The 20410-nt window shown below is 44.3% G+C and overlaps 1 protein-coding gene across 2 annotated transcripts in view; it reads right to left on the bottom strand.

The window, feature by feature from the left end:
• Positions 1–4509: 4509 nt before the first annotated feature.
• The window catches only part of PLA2G4A (phospholipase A2 group IVA), a 74055-nt gene continuing 58154 nt past the window's right edge, over positions 4510–20410 (bottom strand). The window contains exons 14-19 of one of the 2 annotated variants that reach the window (XM_040073462.1): positions 18991–19062; positions 15522–15773; positions 10211–10395; positions 7129–7324; positions 6769–6926; positions 4510–5951 (exon numbers count right to left, since the gene is read on the bottom strand). In XM_040073462.1, the coding sequence (XP_039929396.1) occupies positions 5820–5951; positions 6769–6926; positions 7129–7324; positions 10211–10395; positions 15522–15773; positions 18991–19062 (995 nt within the window). In that variant the 3' untranslated portion in view covers positions 4510–5819. The remainder of the gene's footprint in view (positions 5952–6768; positions 6927–7128; positions 7325–10210; positions 10396–15521; positions 15774–18990; positions 19063–20410) is intronic. The other variant, XM_040073463.2, reaches the window with a different exon arrangement.

Genomic DNA, 20410 nt, shown 5'->3' with positions numbered 1-20410 from the left:
CAGCCACAGTGCCAAGATCTCTCCCGGGCACCCCCTGACTCCTGCAGTTCCTACTGGACAAGAGAAAGGGCCAGCAGCTCTCCCTTGGTTTGTCAGCACTCCTAAATCTTCAGAAATCTCAATTTCCCCACTTTTAGATGCAGAGGTTTGTTTTCTTTTTATTTTTACTCAGAGTTGTCCTTGTTCATAACGTGAGTTATGGGCTGGCAAAGGTTTTGATAGCCAGAGACCCTACGAAGGTGATGGACTGACATGTAAATCACTTGGCAATTAACCATGCATTAACTAACTAAACTTAGAGTCTTGAACAGCACTCACAGGCGGAGAGGGCTGGGTTAAACTCGGGGGCTCAGTGCACAGAGACACTGAGGGTGCCTTCTCCACGTGTTCTTTACACTTACCTAGGGAATCCCAAAAACATAAAGCTGCTCAACTATTCAGTCACGAATGTCTTGTGTCCACATACAGAATTCTGAGGCAAAAAGAAAAGAGAAGACTTCCAATTATTTTTCCTGCATTACCACTGAGAAGTAGAGAAAGAGAAAATCAAGTTTTGGGGTAAGATTGCTGAGGAAAATCCGGCGACAAATGGGCAGCCAAGCCTTCCTGTAAGAAATGACTGAAACCTGTCCAGTTTTCCACTGAAATGATTGCTGTTCCAAGGTTAATCACCTTTTTTACACCTTGAAGTACTGACTATGATGTCCCTGAGCCACTCATTCGCTCACAGAGGTTCTCTGAGGGACAGCTCAGAGTTGCTCAGAGGCGCCTGGTGTTAATGTCCTGCAAAAAGCTGTTTGTGCATCCAGGAGGAATGTCAAGAATCATTAAATCCCCATTTACTGGCCTCGTACATCACAACATTTAGCACTCGATGCCGGCCTGGCAAAGGGCTTTCTCACCTCTGCGGGCTGAGGAAGGCTGGAAGTGCCCAGGTTTTGCAGGGGGCAGCCCCTGGCCCCCGGGACTGCCCTTCCCTCCCCGGGTTACATCGCTCTGCCAAAGACCTTCAGCCCACCGCAGCGAGGGGGGCTGGGGACGTGGGGACACCAAGGAACCAAACCATCTGCGAGCCACTGGAGCACTGTGTCCTCCTCCTGCTGGGAAGCAAAGGCTGGATCTTTTTATTTTTAGGCTGGGTGATTTTTATTTTTCCTAAATGCCCTGTGTTTATTTCGATGGCAAAGTACCGTTGCTTGACTATTACCTGTGGATTCATAACACCAAGTTCTCTGTTGTGTAAGAGCTTTCCTCACCACAAAGGGAACTGGGAAAATATGAGCAAGGGCTGTTTTCCACTACAAGGGATTTGCCATCAGAGAACAGTGATTCAGTGGCATCCTTTAAGCCAACAAATATTTGTTAAGTGCATCTTACAACACCACGGGCAGTTATTAAAAAAACATTTCAATGGAGCTGTATTTGTCAACCTGACATTTATTACATTACACAATAGAGCAGAAGAGTTGGCTTTGGTCACACTGCAGAACACAAATGTTGGAATTTTACATATTTCTTTAACTAAAAATGGGTTTGAAACGTGGTTTTAAACAATGTGTTAAATAAAAGAGGCTTGAAGCTAAGGGACGAACAGCAAATGAGAGTTAAACAGTGTTACTAACTTCTGGCCTTCTGCAAGGTTAAAAAAGCATCAGTTCAAAACAGCTTCCTCCCAGCCTTACAGAGGGACATCCCAAACAAACTCTGTGACCGCCCATGACACACCTTTGGATGCAAACCTCCCTCTTTTCAGCCTCTGCTCCCATCCCTCATGCCAACCCACGATCCACGGCCAACAGCCAGAACCCCACGGAGGAGCAGAGGGACCTTCCCATCACAGACCCGACTGCAGCCCTCGAGGCTGGCTCCCTCTGTGCTGGCAGCATCCAGGGATTCATTAGTGCCAGAAGCAGGGGCTGACTGGCACGCAAAATGCCCTCCTCAAGCAAATCCCTGGGGTTTGGTAAAACCGGACCAGAAGGATTTGCAGTGAATCCACAGCTGCCAGGCATCAGTGTCTCTGCTTCCCGAACATGCTGGCAAAACACTTCCCTCAATCTCTTCTGAAGCCACGGTGTTAATTCTGGTTTGTGTTTTCCAGCACCCTCCCTAAACGAACTGTGAGAAAATGTCTGGAAGGAGTTAAGCACCAGCGGGATGTGGAGGGTGTCTCCTGGTTCTCCTCCTCATCCCAGAATTTACAGACTGCCTGGCACAAGTCCTGTGGTCCCGTGCTGTCAGTGCTGGCACAGCCATCCAACCTTCCCAAATCCATCCAAAAAGTTGGGTGAGGGGCAGAAATGCAGCTAAATTACAAAATGGTTCCAAACAAATGATATAACTTTAGAATCATCAAATCATGGAACAGTTTGGGTTGGGAGAAACCTTACAGCCCATCCAGTGCCATCCCCTGCCATGGGCAAGGACACCTTCCACTAGCCAAGGTTGCTCCAAGCCCCATCCAGCCTGGCCTTGGACACTTCCAGGCATGGGAGGTGTAGCTTTACCAGTGTAATTCATTCTTCAATGGCAGAAATTACAATTTCACACCCAAATAAGCCCAGAGCTGCCTATTTTCCCCTGCTCAGTTTTGACTTGCCTAAAACAATGTACCTGGGTGAGAATTTGAGAGAGGCACAAAGGCCAAAACCACCTCAAGGTTCCCAGGTTTTCTGTGGCCAGTTTGGTCACAGCCTTTGAGGAGGACACACTGGAAGATCATTGTACTGATTAAAGACAAAATATTTAAGTGTAAAGTTTGATGCTAAATTCCCTGAGGTTTTTCTTAACAGGTCTCTGTTTGGCCTCAGGAATGGGCTGCTGGCTGCAGGTGAAGATGGAGTGGCAGGGAAGCGCCAGGTACAGTTCCCTCTGAAGACATCAGACCCGGCTCCCAGCCCAGCACCAGGGTCCCCAACACAACTGGGGTTCTCCTTTCAGTGCTCCATTTGCCCCCATGTCTTTCTCAGCCCTGGCTGTGTTTCTGAGATCCAGGTGCATCCTACCACATGGGTCTCTCCAAGCTCATGGCTGCCTGCTTTGGGAGTTCTGTTCCCAAACATCTCCTGACAAAACCTAACGAAACCAGGAGTCTTTTGGCTTGGCCTTTGTTCTCTAATTTCAGCTTTGTGGGGCTTGGCACTCCTGGCTTACACAGCCACACCACAATTCCTGTTCCTGTTGGACCCAGTCCTGTGGGGTTTGGTTTGTGTAAAGGTTAAGGAGTTGCCGTGTCCTTGCTTTGCCCCAGTGCCTGCCCCTTGCGTGCACAGCCACGCTGTGTTTGTGCTGCCATGGGGACTTCCTGGGAGCCCTCACAGCCCCTGCCTTCCACCCCTCCTGAGAAGGGCTGGGTAACCTCCTGCGTGAGTCATCCCCGCACAATCCTGTCCATCCCAGGTGCCAGCAGCCAGTGAGGGGTGAATTTACAGCTCCAGGAAACGTCTGCTCAGCTTTGCTTCCAGTGAGCACCAGAGCAAAACCTGTTATGTCAACACAAGCAGTTCCATAACCAGCTCCTGGCGTTTGATCGTTTGATCCCACATCCACTCCTGTGCACAAGCAGCTCTGCTGGAAAACCAGCTCCATCTACTCTGTAGAAACAGCTCTGCAGGTGATCACTCACACTCTGCTCAGGTTTCATGCCACAGACAAAACATGCCCAGGGGAACAGGAAAGGGCATGGGCTGCAGCCCCATTCCCTGCCAAAATGGATTTTCTCCTCACCAAGACAAACATGCCAAGGAGCTCCAATGCTCCCCAGGTGAGTGGGATTTATTCTGAGCATTCTCTTCTGCTGGTAAAGAAAAAGGCAGCCAGAGATTTCCAATGCCCATCCAGGCACTACAGCCTGCCCCAAGATCCCAAGGAAGAGAAAGAAGCTCGAGGCCACACTCGGTGCTGGGTGTCCCAAAGCCCACCAGAGCTGCTCTCCAGGACCCACAACAGACATATTTCAGGGTCCACCAGAGCTGGTTTCCAGACCATACCAGAGCTGTTTTCCAGGAATTTCCAGGAATCCTCACCCCTATGGCTTCACCGCCTTCACCACTGCAGGGTGGCTCTTCCATGTCCTTCCATGTGCTGCCCCTACAGTAATGTTTGGAGCCCAAATAATTCATCCTGTACATCCACCTTTTTCTGCCTCCCAGGGATCACATGCTAGGCTGGAAAAAATACTATACACACAACGCAGAAGGACCTGGATTAAAAGGAAGGAAAATAAGAAACAAAGGATCACACTTCTAGGTATGGGAAAACTCTTTGTGGCTGGTGTCACATTGGATGTCAGAAGAGGGTTTTTCTTGCATTATTATTCTCCTTCCACATTATTTTTAATAATGTCTAAGGAACTTCCCTGCTTTATAAGAAATCCAAGATTAAAGGCAGCATAGGCTCATCTCGTGCACTGTCTTGTGAGCTGCCCCACACCATCAAACTGTTCCACATCTCTTCACAAAAAACCAGAAAATAGCCCACAAATTATCAAAATAAAACTGTCTGAAAACAGCAGGTGACAAATATAGTTTTATTTTTTATCATCTGGTAACACTGTGATAATATAAACTGTATAAAGCATAATAAAACTCTTCCATGAAACAAGAGTAGGTACATATTACAAAATAAAAAATACAAATATTACATTACCAAAAGGAAAGAAGACATTTAAAAGAAAATATTACAATAATACAATGGTACCGCTTCCTTTCTGTTTTCCAGAATTTATGGAAAATGTTTAAATTATGCAGCACTAAGTTACTTTTATTTTCTCTCTTGATTTTAAACATGCACTAACTCAAACAGAAATAAAACCTATTGATCAATACAAGAAATGTTATTTAACCACAGAACTTTGTAGACTTGGACCAAGCTAGGCTAGTGGGAGGTGTCCCTACCCATGGCAGGGGGTGGAATGAAATCAACTTTAAGGTCCCTTCCACCTCCTATCACTCCATGATTCTTTGGTACAGTGGCTGTTAAAAGAAATGCACTGTAATTATTTCCCTTACTGATTTTAGCAATTAAAGTTTTCAGAGGCACTTTTCTGTGCATTTGCAGAGTTACAGCAATACTGGTTGAGATGGTACTAAAATAATCTCTGTCTATGCACAGTCTTTCAACATTCAAAGCACTAAGAATTGACTTTTAAAATAGCCAGTAAGGCTTCACATTCTTACCTGGGCATGTTATACCAATCCCCAGTAAACATTGCCACTGCCCCTTTGCAGAAATGTGTGGTTTTAATCATGCTCAAATGTAAAATCACTGTCAATTTATGAAGAAACATTCAGGTCAGAGGTACACAAACTGACAATAATTTAACACATGGTTGCCAGTAGCTCAAGAGTTCAAGCAATGTAATTTTGAGGATTAAATAAGAAAAAGAAAATATCAGAGGTTTTGTTTTGTTTTTTGCTGAGTGGTACAGCCGTTCTCATATAGCAGTAAAGTGGATTTCAATTTTTTTTTCTAATTCCATCTTACCCTTCAAGCTATGCCCAGTTTACATCAATTAAAAACCAATTACACCCCTCCAAAAGAAACCAGTGTTTACAAATTTATAAGAAAACAAAAGACACTGAACCAAATGATCTCCAGCTAAGTGCGCAGTTTGAAAAATGAGGATCTTGGCCTACTGAAATGTTGTTATTCTTAAAAAAGCAGTACAAAATGCTATTGGAACGTGAACGTTTACAAGAAGACATGTTCAGGAGTGTTGCACAGCGCTGCGAGGAGCAGGGATGCTCCACTCAAGTCCTTCTGACTCCAGTTCCAAAGGCAGGAGCAGCTTCTGGGCGGGGCAGGGCCAGCCACAGCCTCTACGTGTGGTTGTTGTTGAGGTTGCTCTTGTTGAAGAACCTCCTGGCCTCCACGCTGCTGAGGGACACGGAGCAGCGCGAGGGGTTCTGCTTCCTGTACTCGATGCTTTCCATCATCGCCTCCTTGATCACCTGCAGGGAACAACACAGCCAGCAGGAAAACTCACATTTGAACCACTCTGAAATGGACAGAAACAGCCTCTTCTCCCGTTAGCAGCTGCTGCTCCCACTTCTAGCTCTGCTCCACCACTGAGCAAAGGGATTGATGAGTTTTAGAACAAATAGTATTTCTTGAGTGCGTAAAACACTGATTTTAATGTGGTTAGTAAAAATATAAGGGAGGCCACTAACACCAAGGAAGTCACACAAAAACACACAGAATTTAAAAAGCCCCAGTGAAATTCAGAATGGCAAATCCAAACATTGAGAAAATCCATATTTCAAGGATGTTGAAAGTAATTATTAAGTTGAGAAAGATTAAATCTTCACTTTTATTTCTTTTGTGCTGAAGTAACAAGTTTTCTTTACTATATTGATTAAAACCCCCGTATCTTTATCTGGGATAATCATTACACTTGTCACTCCACAGATGTTGGGATCATGATGTCATGCTTCACCAACTATCAATTACAAATAATTGTTACTGAGTTAGCTAAAAAAGAAATTTCCTTCAGAGAAAACTTCCGTGTCCTTTTTGTCCAATTAGACAAAAAAAACCTGAGAATAAAGTCTTGCACATCATGTTTATATCTTTAAAGAGTCCCCTTTGCTCAGTTACCCTGAATGGCTTGGGATGGTAAAATGGTAAAACCAGGGCAAGAACCGAATGAGAAAATTGCACAAACACTGAGAGAAAACCCTGTACCTTCTGCAGGGCAGATTTAGGGCTTTACTCACATCACACACTTCCCCCTGTAACAATCCAGCCCCTTTAACCCCCCATACTTACATTCATGTTATTGAGCGTGTTGAACTCCATGAGGTCATGGAGCCTCTTGAAAGCCTCATTGGGATACTGGAAGTTGAAGGTGGAGAAAGGTGTATCTGGATCATCAAAAATATCAAAGTCTGCAAAATCCTTCTCTTCTTGTGTTTCTCTGGGAATGCCTGCAAAGGACAAATACAAAAATTCCATCCAAATGTTAGGGCTGAGGATTTATTACCTTATTCTTAACGACTCCTTTGAATTCATTCCCTAAGGACTGCAGACAAAGCTTGAGCTGTTTCAGAGGCAAAACCTTCCTAGTACATAACCACCAAGTGATTCCAGTGGAACAGGTGGATTCAGCATCAGGAATTGTGAGCTCACCTGGAGCTTTGTACTTCCTGAAGTCGATGTTGGCCAGCACGAAGTGGATGATAGTTGGACAGTCCTTCTCCGAGGAGGTGTCCTTTGGTTTGAAAACATAGCACTCTTTCATACCCTCCCGGTCAAACACGTTGGGGTCTATCTTGGGGAAAGGAAGCTTGTTCATTTTGGCCCATTTTTCAGCCAGCAGGATTTCCTGGAAAGAGGAGAAAGACTCAGGTGCATAAAAGCTTCCACTGCAAAGTCAGGAGGTTCGCAGCGACAGGCATCATATGGGGTGGTTAATGTAATCCATAAGTTATTAAGTCTCCAACACAGGAAGGACATGGAGGGAGTCCAGAGGAGGCATCAGGATGATCAAAGGGATGGAGCAGCTCTGCTGGGAGGAAAGGCTGGGAGAGCTGGGATTGTTCACCTGGAGAGAAGCTTTGGGGTGACCTCACTGTGGCTTTCTAGCACCTGAAGGAGCCAACAGGAAACATGGGGAGAGACTGATTACAAGGGAGGGAGTGACAGGAAAAGGGCGAATGGCTTCTCACTGGCAGAGAGTGGGTTTAGATGGGATATTGGGAAGAAATCCTTTCGGTGAGGGTGAGGAGGCCCTGCCACAGGGTGCCCAGAGAAGCTGTGGCTGCCCCTGGATCCCTGGAAGTGTCCAAGGCCAGGCTGGACAGGGCTTGGAGCAGCCTGGGCTAGTGGAAGGTGTCCCTGCCCATGGCAGGGGTGGGATGAGGTAATGTCCCTTCCAGCCCAAACCACCCTGTGGTTCTCAGGACTAATCAAGTCCATCTCAGCACAGATGACCCAGCAGGACCAACTGAGCACCTCACTCACCCTACCCAGGCTCCACCACCTGCCACATGAGTCACCGGAAGGAATGTGGTCTGCCCCAGAAACCTGGGGGAGTGAATTTACAGAACTGACAGCAAGGGAAAAGCCATCCATAATTTTACTTTGCAAAGCAGCAGCAGTGCTGTGGCAACCGCTGAGAACTCCTAAACACTGGGGCATGCATTGTTGTACTCAGAGTCAATCCCCGCACACAGAGGCCTCTCAAAGCACACGGAGTGAAGAGCTCTGGAAAACAGGCTTCTTTTTCCTCATGACAACTCAGTAAACAAGATAATTTGTAAACAATGACTCAAAAGCATGTAATAAGGGTGTGTGAGAGGGAGGAGAGGGAAGGTCAAACATCTTTAATCTTGGTTTTCAATGAAATAGGACCCTTCTTTGTACAACTGTTTTGGATACGCAAGAGATTAGGAGATAGTGGGTGTAAAATGGTAAAACCAGGCTCGAGTCATTGACTTCAGCTGGCTGATTTCCCCACTGGAGAAAAATATTAGAGTGCTACCATAGGCACGGGCCCACTTCTGAAGTGGCATTTGCTCTTTGCAATGCACCAATGGCACAGAACTGGTTCCTGTCCTCTGCCCCAGGAATACACCTTTGTCTGCCTCAGCACACACCTACTTGTGTTTCAGAAACAATGGACCAGTCCCTTCAACAGAGGCTTTGGAAAACCTGAGGCACCATCTAATTTTCCCACCATTTTTTATCGTGTTAAGGAATTTTTTGCCTTTTTAAAATGACGGTTTAGAGAAAAACCTTCAGGATGCCATTTGAGTGCTAATTAATCTCTCCATGTTCCCCAAAACAACCCAGAACATTTCAGCTGACAAAGACTGAATGCTAAGGGTAGCAGAGGTGACCATATGCAGCCTTTTGCAAAGACTCCACCTGTGGAATGTTAAAAAAAGGAGGAAAAAGATGTTTCAGAGGCTATGGCAGTGCTGTGTCAGCAAAATTAGCTGCTGGGTCAAACACTTTTGAACAAGCAAAGGAGATACATTCTAACGCAAACAGAATATTAAAGGAAAAAAACAGACTCTGGGATTCAGTCATTTAAGGAAAAACAAAAGATCTCAAGTGCTAGGAAGTCTTCTTAGTGCTCTATTCTCCCCAGTAGCCCCAAGAGACTAAAAGATTACAGGAATTTCTCTTTTTTATTCTCCTGTAATTTGGCTCTGCAGTTGGTTGCACTGATCTCAAGATCATTTTGCTACTGCTGTTATTTTCTAATGTTGTTTTAGGGATTTTGTCACACCCCAGCTGCTGAAGGAAAAAAATTCTCTGTTTGTAAAAAAAAAAAAAAAAAAAATTCTGTTTGTTCTAACTGAAATTTGTCTGTAAAGCAACAAGGAATGCCAGCTGTTTCTCAAACAGGAATATTTTCTGAATTCCCTTAAAATTATTTTAAAAATCCATTTGGGTTTGAAATAAATAATATCTCTTTTTTGAGGATGGAAAATGTTGGAAAAGACCTCCAAGATCACACAGATGAACCAAATCCCGCCATGCCCACTAAACCACAGCACGAAGTGAGAACCTCACAGCAGTCTCTGAAGTGCTGGCTTTTCTGCGGCAGTTAGCAAAATGATCCATGTAAAGGCTTTGGGATCAGCTGGAGCTGTGTGGACGTGCAAGTTGTGCAGACTGACAGCTGTGCTTTCCACACCTGCTGCACAAAACAGCCATGGCACTTACTCCCTGTTTTCCTGTTTTGCTCTGGTCTGGATGGATTTAAGAGTCCCCCTTAAACCAGTGCTGGGATTATCCCGGTGAGATGTAAATGAACAGTTAGCTCTGATTCCAAAAGGTTATTTATTTAGCAATCCTGAGATGATGCATTTCTGCAAGATGATGACATGAAACCATCTATTTACATCACAGCACACAGAGGAGAGCAGCTGGGCAGAGGGAGAGTATGGCAGGGAAAATGACTTAATTGTTTAATTGTGACAGAAAATAAAACTCTGCAATCAATGCCAAAGCAAAACTTCCATAAAAACAACTGAGCTGCTGCTTCAAAGGAATTTCATTATCCGTCTTTGTGCCAGTTGCCTCATGGAAGGCATGTAAACAGGAACTGAGGCACAGGGCAATATTCTGCCTTGACGTGGAAAGAAATATTCCAAAGCTGTAGATACAACAACACCAAGGCCCTTCTGGGACCATATGGCATAGAACTGAGTCACCTTAAACTCCTGAGCCCAGGAAAGGAAGGGCCTGTGTCACTTACTTTGAAAGGAGGGCTGGAATCACTTGGCCTGGCTGAGAAATCAAAGGAGATGATGAGATCCACACCTCTTTGGGGCCTTAGGATGAGCGGGTAGGGCAGGTTAAAGGTCAGCCCACTGTCCACGATGTGGATCTTCTTGCTCTTCACATCCAGGGGCTCATAGATCCTCTCAAACTCATCAGGATCTGCAGGGAACACAGGAAAACCAAACCAATCAGGGACACCTGAGTTAAGAACTGGGGTTCTGATGAGCTTTCCAGTGTCTCCCTCAGTTCTGGAGAGAGCATGGAATTTGAACTGCACAGTGTATCCCATGTGAACACACCATGAATTCAAGTGTAATTAAAACTCTTAAACACTGGAGAATGAGGTGAAAAAACAGAACTAGAAGGGCCCTCAGGAGGCCAAGTGCAAGAGGCAGACCCAGAGGTGCCCTGAGGCAAACCAAAGGTGACAAACATCCAGGTTTGATCCCAGCCCTCCCACCTTCTCTTCCATCCCAAACAATCCATACACAAAGGAAAAAGTTTATGGGATGTTAAGAGACACCTGGGAGTGTCACAGGATGGTCCCAGACTCTGTTCAGTAGTGCCAGTGACAGGATGAGGAGCAATGGCCATAAACTAAAACACAGCAAGTTCCACCTCACCACGCTGAAGAACTTCTTTCCTTGGAGGGTGCAGAGCCCTGGAACAGCTGCCTGGGGAGGGCATGGAGTCTCCCTCTCTGGAGGCATCCCAACCCCCCTGGACATGTCCCTGTGTCACCTGCTCTGGGTGACCCTGCCAGGACAGGACTCTGCCCCGGGTGATCTCCAGAGATCCAACCTTAGTATTCTGTGATCCCCTCAGCGTCCTACAACCCCTGCCCAAACCTATTCCCTCAGGTTACCTCCCAACCCCACATCCTTCCAAGCTCTCCCAAATTTGCCCCAAACCCTCAAGGTGGCTCTGCCCTCCTGTGACACTTGTCTGCTTCTGCTCATTAAATTGGGGCTATCAGGTCTTGTTTGCAAACCTGCAGCAGACCTAATGACCTCATACTCACCACTCCACCAGGAACAAAAAGGAATAGTGACCCATATCCATATCCATACCCATAATTTAGGCACTGGACAGAATTCCCCATCAGCCACTTGCTGCTGGTGCTATCCCAGTGTGGTATCTACCAGTCTTCTCTCTAAGCCCAACCTGATGATGTTTCCCTCTAGCCCCAAAATTCCCTCAGGTGCAGCTCAGGAAAAACCAATCCATTTTTCCTGGGTGTCTTCACACTTATCCAGGTCTCTGGATACCAGAAAATGAAAGTCTCGGAACACTCTGGACACTACTAAACTGTCCCTGCTGTACTTAAAACTTTTCCCCTGACGGTCTTTTCTTGTTCCAGACCTTACAAATATATCCAGTGCATGGTTTTGCTTTTAATAAAAATTTAATGCTCATATCTGTAGAGGGCAGTGTAATGTAAGGAATGCTGGATAGAAAAATGTAATTATTTTTTCCTGGCACTTGGCAAATCACCTGGCATCACCTGGCAAATTAATTTCCTGGCACCTACTTATTGACAATGATAGTAATCTGAAAAGAAAAAAAAAAATTAAAAGGGTGTTTTTGAAGCAAACAAAATACATCAAAATAATTCTAACTCTTGTCCCTCTCATTTCAGGAGCAGCATGTTGTGAGCACCAAACAAAAACCTTAAAACAGATGATTTCCTTTTTTATTACTATTGTTATTTATAAGAGAGATCCCTTTTCTAAGTAATGAGGCACCATTTTCCTACTATTTGCCTTGACTTCTAAAGGAGAGAACACTTTTAAATCATTGCCTATTGCTGAAGGGCTATTTGTGTTAATAAACCTATTTTAGAACCAGACATATTTCATAATCATGAACGAGCATAACTGAATGAAAATGTATTGGTATTTATCAAATTCATCACAATTTTTAAAAAAACCACACTGACTACAGTTCCTTTTAGCACAAGTAGACCAATTTGGTTTTCCTCTTCTTGTTTAAAGACAATATGTCAAATATAATTTTGCTTGTTCTCACTAGAACTTCTAAGGAACTGCAAAAATATTTTTGTTCCAGTTTTGTCTTTTCTTATGCTACAAAAATTGAATTTGAAAGATCCTTTAATCAAGAACAGTATCAGCTGTAACAGTGTTTGTGATGGGAGTGTTTTTACTGCCACACAAACTTCCTCCCAACACTGAAGTTGCTTACAGCCCTCATGACCGTAAAATCAAATTTATCAAAATAATCTTACTATATTTTAAAGGAAAAAATGTCTTAATGTCGCAAATAAATTTACAACACCCATATAAATGGGTTTCAGTAATCACAGGCTTCACAGAATACCAGAATCCCAGAGCCTGGGACATGAATTTTCAGCCTTTTAGGAATGATGCATTCCTATTACCAGCACCTTCCAGTCTATCAAACAGCAAACTGGGAGAAAATGGGAGGATGTGGCACTTGGGGACAGGGTTTAGTGGCGCTGCAGGGCTGATGGTTGGACTTGATGAGTAAAGGGCTTTTCCAGCCTTAACAACTCTGTGGGTCTGTGTTTACCAGCCCAGCTCCATGTTTAGCCAGCTCAGTCTTGTTAATTTCCCAGCAATGGGATACACTGAGAGATACTTGTTAGGAAATCATAAAGAGGGCCCATCCTAGAGACCAAATCTGCCACAGATGGCAGCTCCAGTGGGAGGAGGGGAGATGAGACAGGCACTTGCTACTGACGTCCACCTACTACAGCCATTTCCATAAATACAGAAATAAGGAAGCCAAGATTAGGGGTTATTTTTCCCCCTTGTTATGCACTTGGCATTTTCTCAAATTGTTCTAGTGTGCTGTAACATCAAGAAAAGAAACAGAACAACTTTGAGTTCACAATGAAATCATTCCTGATGAAATAAGAAAATGCTTAGCATTATCTCCACAAATAGAATCTGTGGAAAAGCAAAGCCAAGGGCTTTACTTCCAGACCAAGCAGCTGGGATCTCTGCTGCAGGCACTGCAGACCCTAAATTCACTCCTCAGTAATGACTGTAAGATTGCCTTAGGTCAGCCACAGTTCATCCTCTGTAGAGGGTTTGGGACAACTGGAGATGGAAAGTATTATTGATATCCTCTTTTATTCACTTACTTCTCCTTTGGAGTGTCTGGCAATAAAGGAGAGTAAGCCTTAAAGCAATACAGACTTCTCTCTGCACTCAAGTTGACAGGTAAACTGCCAGTGCTAGGAATAAATATGCACAGCTTAAATGCCTCCAGTGCCACAGAAATCTAAGGATTTAAATTTCACACCACAGTCTCATTTATATCTGTGCCTCTGGGCTCCTCAGCTATTCCATATATTAGGAAAATTCACAGTAATAAAATGTGGATACACTCATCACACTACTGAATGATTACATTTTATATTAACTACTGACATTTCAAGGGGTTTTAACTATTCTTGACTATAATATTGCAACCACTCACAGCTGTCAGATCTGAGTTGTTACTGCAGGTTTATGAATGTGCCGTTAGCTTTGGCTAACGACAAAAAACTGCAGTCATGTCAAACTTTTCCCATTTTAACCCACAGAAGTTTTAGGCACTCCAAAGTAATTGTGTCAGAGATGCAGAGTTCTGTCAAACCAGCATTTTATTTCCATCAAAATCAAATCCCAGGAAGTTGATAGTTGATTCTAAAGACTATCCACGTGTCTTAATTATGCCAATTTCTCATCAACTGTCATTTTTTCCAACCATAAATTTCCTACCCACTTTCCTGCCTCTTTTCCAAGTACTATAAATATTGAGACTACCCAATTGTAAACACCTCTGAGATGACAGAAATATTTAGAAAGTGGAGTCCAGATGGAAATTACTCTTCAAGCCCCTGCAAGGGATTTGTTACATCAACAAATACACATTAGAGCATGGCTGCTACTTAAGCTTTTAAATGACATCTGGTATTTACTGTTGCTTAATGAGCGGTTGGGACAATCTCCTTCGTCTGAATAGGAAATGATGGCTGAGGAGAATGTTGCTGTCACCAGGGATGGTTGGTAGGGCTGTGCTGGGAGGGACAGCCTGGAAGGAACACCCCCTTCAGTAGCTGTTCATTGCTTGATGGACCACAGAATCATGGGATGGGTTGGGTTGGAAGGGACCTTGAAGATCATTCAGTGACACCCTCTGCCATGGGCATGGACACCTTCCACTATCCCAGTTTGCTCCAAGCCCTGTCCAGCCTGGCCTTGGACACTTCCAGTGACAGAAGAACACCAAGAAATTAACTGCCTTTCACTGAGCAGATTGCAGTGAACACTAAGGCAAAGGCTCCAAAATCCCAACCAAACACAATTATTCTTCACGGCTACGGTCCCCACATCCCTCACGGAGTGGGGATAAGACTTTGAACTTCTTTTACAAATTCATATTTTTCTGAAATTCTTATCCTCTATCCACATTCTTGCTTAAGCCAACATGAAATCTGGCTGCACCTGCACATCAGGGACTCCAGAATGGTTTGTCAGCTGGATTCACACTGGGAAGAACATGGTGTTAGCAATGTAAGAATCTATCAGCTGTGTCAGGGCAGGGTCACGATGGAGCTCAGGGAAAGGTTCTTCCCCAGAGGGTGCTGGGCACTGCCCAGGCTCCCCAGGGAATGGGTACAGCCCCAAGGCTTCCAGAGTTCCAGGAGCTTTTGGACAACACTCCCAGGGATGCACAGGGTGGGACTGTTGGGGTGTCTGTGCAGGGCCAGGAGTTAGACTCCATGATCCTGCTGGGTCCCTTCCAAGATTCACTGATTCTGTGATCCTACAAGTGAAGAAGTGTGTTGCCTCCAGGGGTTTTTCAAAAGACAAAGACAGCAGATGAGCTACAAAGATTTTGCAACAGGGAAGCCCTGCAGGGGAACAAGGAAAGGTTTCATTCCCACCAGCAGGCTTAGTATCAATAAGAGCCAAGAAACAACCTGGATACTCTTTGGAGAAGGCCAAGACAGTGAGAAAGCGGATGTAACAAAGGGCGCCATATACAAAAGCAGTTTGGTCCCCTTCTGCTGAACAAAGAGCCACTGTCCCTCCAGTGGCTGTTCAACATGCTGTGCCAAGAGACAGGGGAGAGAGCAGACAGAAGTCACTGTGTGGTGCCCTTTGAGCCTCCCAGTCCCCTCACAAACTCTGCTGCTGGTCAATCCCCACCGTGCTGTTGTGACCTTCCTGTTGTAATGTTACCGTGCTGGGAACTCGCTGCCTCTGGCTTCATTAATAACCACACACAGCACCAGTGCTCTGGGAACTGACCTGCAACTGCTGCCGGCTCCTCCTCTTCCAGAGACTCCTGGGTGAGCAGCTCTGCCAGAGGGGACAGGGGGTAGCAGCTGTTGAGGTTCAGCCCCAGCATGAAGTTGTGCACCTTCCCGGCGCGGCCCTCACGCGTGTTGAACAGGGCGCTGTCCCCCACCAGGGCCATCAGCATGCGCTGCACCCAGCTCTCCTGGCTGCTCTCCTGCAGCCTCTCCCGGCACTCCCGCTTTGCCTCAGCACCCTCAGTGCCTGCACACAAAAACAAAAACATCCAGCAGTGGTATTGAAACACAGCAAGTGTAACTCCAGCATTTCCATTTCTAAAATAAAGGACCTACGAAAACAAAAAAATTCTTTCAACAAGCCAGGGGCTGGATGATGGAGTGATTTCAGAGTGCAGAGAATCCATCCTTTCAACTTCACAGCCCAGTGAAACCTTTCATCTGCACCATAGTAATATGGGTGTGTTCTTCAGGAAAACAGACTGGGAATGTGAGATGACCTGAGCAAGACTTAATTAGTCCGAGGGTTTTCTCTGTAAGCTCTGCAGGGCTCAGGGATAGACGTGAGCTGATAAGATCCATATCTGATGTAGACATAAATTCATCTGGATGTGCAATGACAACCTTCTTCATCTTTCCTGCCTGTTAGAAATCCAGCTTTTCTCTGGAAAGCAGAGTTACCCTGCATAAACGATAATGCTATAGCACGGGAATTCTAAAATACCTGAAATTATCATTGGAGTAAACTGTAAACAACAAGTAATACCTGGCTTTAATTAACTAAAGAGTACAATGAAAGATCCAGACTTAGACGTCTGCAGTTGGAGCTCGCAGTAAAAATGACCTGGACTAGCACCACCCTGCTTTCATTCACCTGTCAAAACTTGATTTTTTGGGGTGTTTTGGCTAAGAAAATAATTCAGGCTCAAGCTTGATACTTTAAATCCATCTTTTAAACTTGCCTCTTCAACCCAGGTTTTAAAGAAGCTGAGTTTATATAAGCAGAGAGAAAACAAGCATCAAGAGAAATCCAGCATCTGTCCAATAAGATTCTATGGAAGTGAGAAGGATTTCCAAGTGTTTACAATCCCAGATTTGTTGGTTGTTCACTATGGCTACAAACTACGAGAGAAACATGTTTGGTGCTGGCTGTAGTGTTTAAACAGGAAATCCACAAATAAATTCTGGTACCACCTACAGTTTTACACTGTAGTGTAAAAGGGGAGTTGAAGAAGCAATCACTGAGCTGAGCTAATGACATAATTCCCTGTCTCACCATACAGGATTGCTTTTTCTGTAGGTCCTGAAATCACAAACAGCTGCTTTCTCATCTTTGCTCCACTTGTCGAAAATAAAACCAGATATTTGCAGGTGAAAATCACCCCAAAAATATCATCAAATACAGAAAGCTGACTAAGACAACAGAAATCTCCAGATGCTTTAGGTACTTAGAGATAATTGTCAATAGAATTGCTCCTTCCCACTGCCCAACATTCCCTTTGTGGTTGTGCCTCTTCTGGCACAATCAAGATTTGGGCATTGTTACAAACACTGTGCCATGCACAAGGAATTTCCTGTATCAGATGTCATTTGTAAAAGTACTAGAAGATACCTGTGAATGCTGGAAACACATATTAACCCATTCTCTGGTAAATATTTGATCAGGAAACCCTCAAAAACAATGGACAATGTTGGTTTAGGGGGCTGGCAGCAATTCCGAGATGCCTCTGAATTCAGCAGCCTGCTGAAAATAGACTTCTGGAGAGCTCTGGCTCAGCAAACCACATTTTTGGGTGTATGTGGAATTCCAGACATGTGAGAGAATCACCTGCTGATCAGCTTGTGCAGGAGACATGAAGGGAAGCTGTAATGGTTTTAATTTAATAAAACTGGGCAGAAACACCTATTAATGTGGGGGGTTTTAGCATTTATTCTTTTTTGTGGGAGGGAGAGATTAGGAGGAAAAAAACAAAGCAGGCTTAAGCTTAAAAATGAACAAAAATAGTTTTATTAACATTTATTAAAAGAATGATAAAAAAAAGGTTGAGAAGAAGAAAAACTAAAACAGAATGATACTTTAAAACACGCTTCTTTCCTCTTACAAACTATTAACTTTTTTATTGAACAACATAGAAAGACATAACTTAGGATTTTCAGTCAGTTTCACTATTTAGACGTAACTACTCATTACTTTTAGGAGAAGAATCTCTCTAAGATCTTTGTATGAAGAAGTTTGCTACAAGACAAAATAGTCCAGTGCTCTCAATGTCACACATCTGCTGCCGCCCGGAGTTTTCGCAGACTGTGATGTTCTATTAGCAAAGCTTCTCAGTGTATCTGGGGTAATTTTTTACTAATACTTCTTCTAGTCTAAAATCATCTTTGTCTCAGAGGCTGAGACCTCTTTTTAACCCAAGAGCGGGGGCTTTAAAGTTCCCAAATAAATCTCAATTACATCAGTCCTCAATTTTGATTAGAATAGCATTCTACGCAGCAATACTAAGATGCTGCAAAGAACAATCTATTTCTCCATAATTTACCTTAGAGAAGTCCAGATAAAAATATCCACTTCTTCAATCCTATTCCAATATTAGTTCTTTCACTTCTCATCTAACTGACTTCATTCAGTGTCTGTTCTAGTACCCTTTGTTTTCTTTCTTCTTTCTTTTAAGGAAGAATTGTGCTTTAAAAGTTTCATGTTGTTAGAAAAGGGTTAAATCCGCTCGGGCTTGCAAAAGGCCACATGCAAGCGCCTAGGTTGCATGAGCTGGAGAAAATGCAAAGCTGTGCTGATGGAGGAAGCTGGTAGATGTCCTTTTTTCCACCCCTCGGTCTCACCCAGGGTGGCTCAGCTCAGAGTTGTTATGGAGCTGCACGCTTTCTTTCTCCGCTGCCAGCGGTGATTAAGCTGGGCCATGGCTTAGCTCTTAGTGCCACGGTCCGAGCACGTGGCCGGCCCTGCCGAGCTGCAGCCGCTTTTCTCCTCAGCCGGCAGCAGGGCAGAGGGGCTCAGCCGGCCCCGGCCCTCCCTGTGTGAGCAGCGGCCCTCAGAGGCCCGGCTGGGCCCGGCCCGGCCGCACAGAGCCGCAGCAGGGCCCGACCCCGGCACCCACGACGTCACCTCATGGCTGATGCCAAAGCGAGAGAGAGACCGATCTGCGGCAGATTAGTTTTAAATGTCCTTTCCAAAGTCACATCGACACCTCCCACTGGTCAACTTAGCTGCCAATATCTCAGCCAGCTTTTTGATAGGTCCTTGTCCTCCCCCACAACCCACTCCACGGTCAGGGCAGGGAAAAACATTTTACATTTCTGCACAGCCAAAAAAAACAATTGTGCCAACCCGTGATAGAAGCCCAGAATCTTCTGGGGTCTCTTGTTCTCTATTTTGCTGAGCCACAGAAAAGCTGATGGAAATAGGAAACGATGAAATGAAATTAAATTAAATGTGAGGATTTCCTTACCTTTTGGATGCTGTGATTCATCTTCACTGTCTGAGCTGTCGTTGCTCACAAGGTGCTTTAGCCTAATATTTTCTGTTGAAAGAAATATAAATTCCTTTAAACTGCTGGAATTTAACTGGCAGAAAAGTTAAGAACTTCAAAACAATCTCAGTCATAAAATTCTCACAGTAATAGAAAATTCTCTTTGTAATAGAAAATACAGCTGAAGAGACAGGGTCTGCTGTGGACATAAGAACGTGAGCAGCAGGTATTTAATTTAGCCTACAATTTTTGGGCTGGAAAAGAAAATGTAACCCTCAAATAGTAGCTCCCACTCCCCTCTGCACCACATACCTGACACACTTTATTCACCTTCATTGAAATGTAGATGTTTAGCTTCTGTCCTCTCAGTAGCTCCTACTCAACTAGAAAATGTTACTGTGGCGACAAGGTAGAACTGGGACAACTCCAGCTCTGGTCCAGACGGTGGTTCAAGTCACATGACTATTTTCACATGTGATCTCACTTCAAAGAATATTTTTTCAATGATATGTGCAATGAGTCACAGATGACAGATAACATTCTGTGTCTTACTATCTTTCAAAAGCAGACTTTTCCATGATGGCATTTATTGACAGGGAACCTCCATGAGGAGGTGTTAACACATATGAATTGTATCAGAAATAGGAACCTGAAGGTCTCATTCTCATCCATGAAGAAGAGATTATCAAACAGCTGAATTCCATCCATTAGGAGGCAGACAAAGGTTATTATTTAAAAACTATCTCAATCTACATTTTCTCTTCTTGCTCTTCAGAAAGATCCGGCTGTTTAGGACAATTTATTTATAGGTCAGATCTTCCCCTGTAATGCTGCCTTCTCAATAGGAAACCGAAGTGTAAAAAACCTTTCATCATTAACTGCATTTTCAGATAAAACTGGATAAAGTCCATCCTAACCAAGCCACAACTCCTTCTTTACAGTCATCTTGCCTTTTGTGTGCCAGGAGTGAAACCAAAACCACTCAATTAACAAGGAAAGGACCAGACACCAACAGGCTGTGGTTAGAATGGAGCAATTTAACAACACAGATAAGACAGTTTAGGTGCATTTTGCTAATCCCTTTACTAACACAGCCCAGTGTCGAGACTACACAAGTAACTATCAAATACTTGTCAGCCTCTGCTCTCCATAAATCACACAACAACATAAAGAGAGGATTCTATTAACTTCCAGAAGAGAGCTGGATAGATGCATATGACTTTCAGCAGCCCTGACTGACCAGAAACAAAAGTGAATGAAAGGAAAGAACATTCCCAACACTCTTGCCCACTTCAGCAGCCTCCAGCAGTGCCAGCAACTAAAGGTAATTAATTCCACATTCATAAATGACTACCAGCAGTGCCATCCTTCCACAGAGGGAGAATCTTGCTAGTAATTG

Source organism: Hirundo rustica, chromosome 9, assembly GCF_015227805.2.
Source record: "Hirundo rustica isolate bHirRus1 chromosome 9, bHirRus1.pri.v3, whole genome shotgun sequence".
NCBI classification, from domain to species: domain Eukaryota; kingdom Metazoa; phylum Chordata; class Aves; order Passeriformes; family Hirundinidae; genus Hirundo; species Hirundo rustica.
Note: the sequence above shows the minus strand (reverse complement) of the source record. Positions and strands in the feature narration are given on the sequence as shown.